Source organism: Chrysochloris asiatica, unplaced genomic scaffold, assembly GCF_000296735.1.
Source record: "Chrysochloris asiatica unplaced genomic scaffold, ChrAsi1.0 scaffold00004, whole genome shotgun sequence".
Taxonomy (NCBI): domain Eukaryota; kingdom Metazoa; phylum Chordata; class Mammalia; order Afrosoricida; family Chrysochloridae; genus Chrysochloris; species Chrysochloris asiatica.
In genome coordinates, this window is record NW_006408522.1 from 4,750,418 (window position 1) to 4,752,586 (window position 2,169).

General features: G+C 29.0%; 1 protein-coding gene across 1 annotated transcript in view; it reads right to left on the reverse strand.

Moving 5' to 3' along the window:
• The window catches only part of TRIP4 (thyroid hormone receptor interactor 4), an 86,693-nt gene that overhangs the window by 72,642 nt on the left and 11,882 nt on the right, over nt 1-2,169 (reverse strand). Inside the window, exon 2 of the mRNA XM_006831541.1 lies at nt 666-835. Coding sequence (XP_006831604.1) covers nt 666-835 — 170 coding nt within the window. The remainder of the gene's footprint in view (nt 1-665; nt 836-2,169) is intronic.

A 2,169-nucleotide genomic window follows, 5' to 3' on the forward strand; every position in this document is an offset into this window, starting at 1 on the left:
ATATATACACACACATACATATATACACACACATATAAACACATACATATTCAGACTGATAATAGCATAATTAATTGTAAAACTTTAAATAGCTAATAAAGAAAAGGCAATGCTTAACTGTTTTGAACCAATATATCAAATCAGACAGATTTTTAAACTATCTTTCTCTCTCCAACCATAATTAAATTTAAGCCATAATTTTCAAGATTATATGTAATTATTTTAAAAACTTAAAAAAAAATAACTATTGATAGGATTAAGAAAGTGAATTACAATCTGATACATACTGCATATGACCTAGAGTTAGATAGTTTAATGTTTATCTTTTGTACTGTTTAACTTACCCTTTAAATGTTATTCATACTATAATTATCAACATTTTACTTTTGTCCAGGTATAAACATAGCTGAAGAATGTGGTTTTTAATCCATATATATAAAATTTTCAAATCATTCTGAGGTCACATTTTGTGTCTAGTAACAGGTATTCTTGTGATGTTTTTCTAAATTGAGGAAGCCTAAACTACAGCAATAGTTATTACAGATTGTATAGAGAGGAATTTTAACAAGCACAGGTAAATTAGCTATGAGGAATTGCTGGATAACAGAAAATACAAGTTCTTATAAATTTGATATTGAAATAAGTAATATTTCAATCTTACTTACCATCTTTTTTGAAGCACTGCTGTAAAGGGTCAGAAATTGACTCCTGATCATTATTTTGCCATTTGATTATAAGATCTTCAATGAATTGACCTTTTTTGCCCTCATTTCCCTGGAGGAGGTCAGTAACATATTCTCGTATCTCCTCAGCACTCTCAATCGACAAAACATACCTCAAAAGGAAAAGATAGAAGCTGCTGAAACAAGGCTAGCTTACATTATGTTTTTCAGTTATTATAACAGAGACTAAGGTAGTACAAACCATTAATCCATTAGCATGTTTACATTGAGTTGACTACTATTCTGGATCCTAGGGACAAAAATTTAACTAGGACAATGAGCCTGACCTTAAGTAGCATATAATATTGTCTTCATGGAGTCCTGGTGTGGCACTGTAACATAAGTACTAGATTGAAAAATTGTTTGAACCACAAGGTCAGTGGTTCAAATTCACCAATCACACCTTGGAAACACTATATACAGGGTTGCTATGAGTCAGAACCATCTTAATGGCACTTAACAACAACAATATAACCTTCATACATGTTTAGCCATTAAACTATTTCTCTATATTTCTAGAATCAAATAGGTGTTGTGACAATAACTAGTGGAGCTGCCCCAAACATAGGAATGTTTCCTATAATTATAATTCTACAATCATTATATTTTCTTATAAAATATATTAATTACTTAAATGCTATATTGTAAAATCTAAAATTTCTCTATGTTCTGATAATGACAATGACTACATACTATAATCCAACCAGTTATGAATCTGTATTTTAAAAAATATAAATCAAAATTAGCAACAGATTTTAAGGAAATGTTACAGAAGGAGCCTTAAAGTGAAATGAAAGTATAAGATAGTGCAACTATTTTAGAAATCCACCATATATTTCAAGTGTCTTAAAAACTATCCCACAAATAGGAACCACAAAGAAGTGGGATAACTGTTGTTGCATGGAAGGAATTGCAATCACTGAGATGATTTGTTGAATGTAAAACTGATGATCTTTTCTGTAATCCTTCACTCAATGCACAACAAAAAGTTAAAAAAAAAAAAATCCCAGAATTCTAATTCCAGGATCCTACATGAAATGACACAGAAAACTTTGTCTTAAGTAAAGAACTTAACTTCATCATTATTTGAATTCATGAAAACTATTTAAAACATCTATTGCTAGGGGAAAGTTAGGTTTTTACATTAATTTACCTGTGAAAATGCACACATAATAATGTTAAATAAAACAATAGGGTAGCTATGTAGCATATGGTTCCAACTGTTATGAAAAGAATGTACATATACATATAAGTCTATGAAGAAAACGGCTAGAAAGTTATATACTAAATTATTACCACTGAAAGGTAGGTTTATTTCTTTATATTTTTTCTTACAACGAATTTATTTTTAAATATATTACATTGTAATATACATATGGAAAAAGAAACAAAAAACATGAAGATTGCTAAAATGGTAAATGTTTTGCTACCTAAATTAGCACAATTT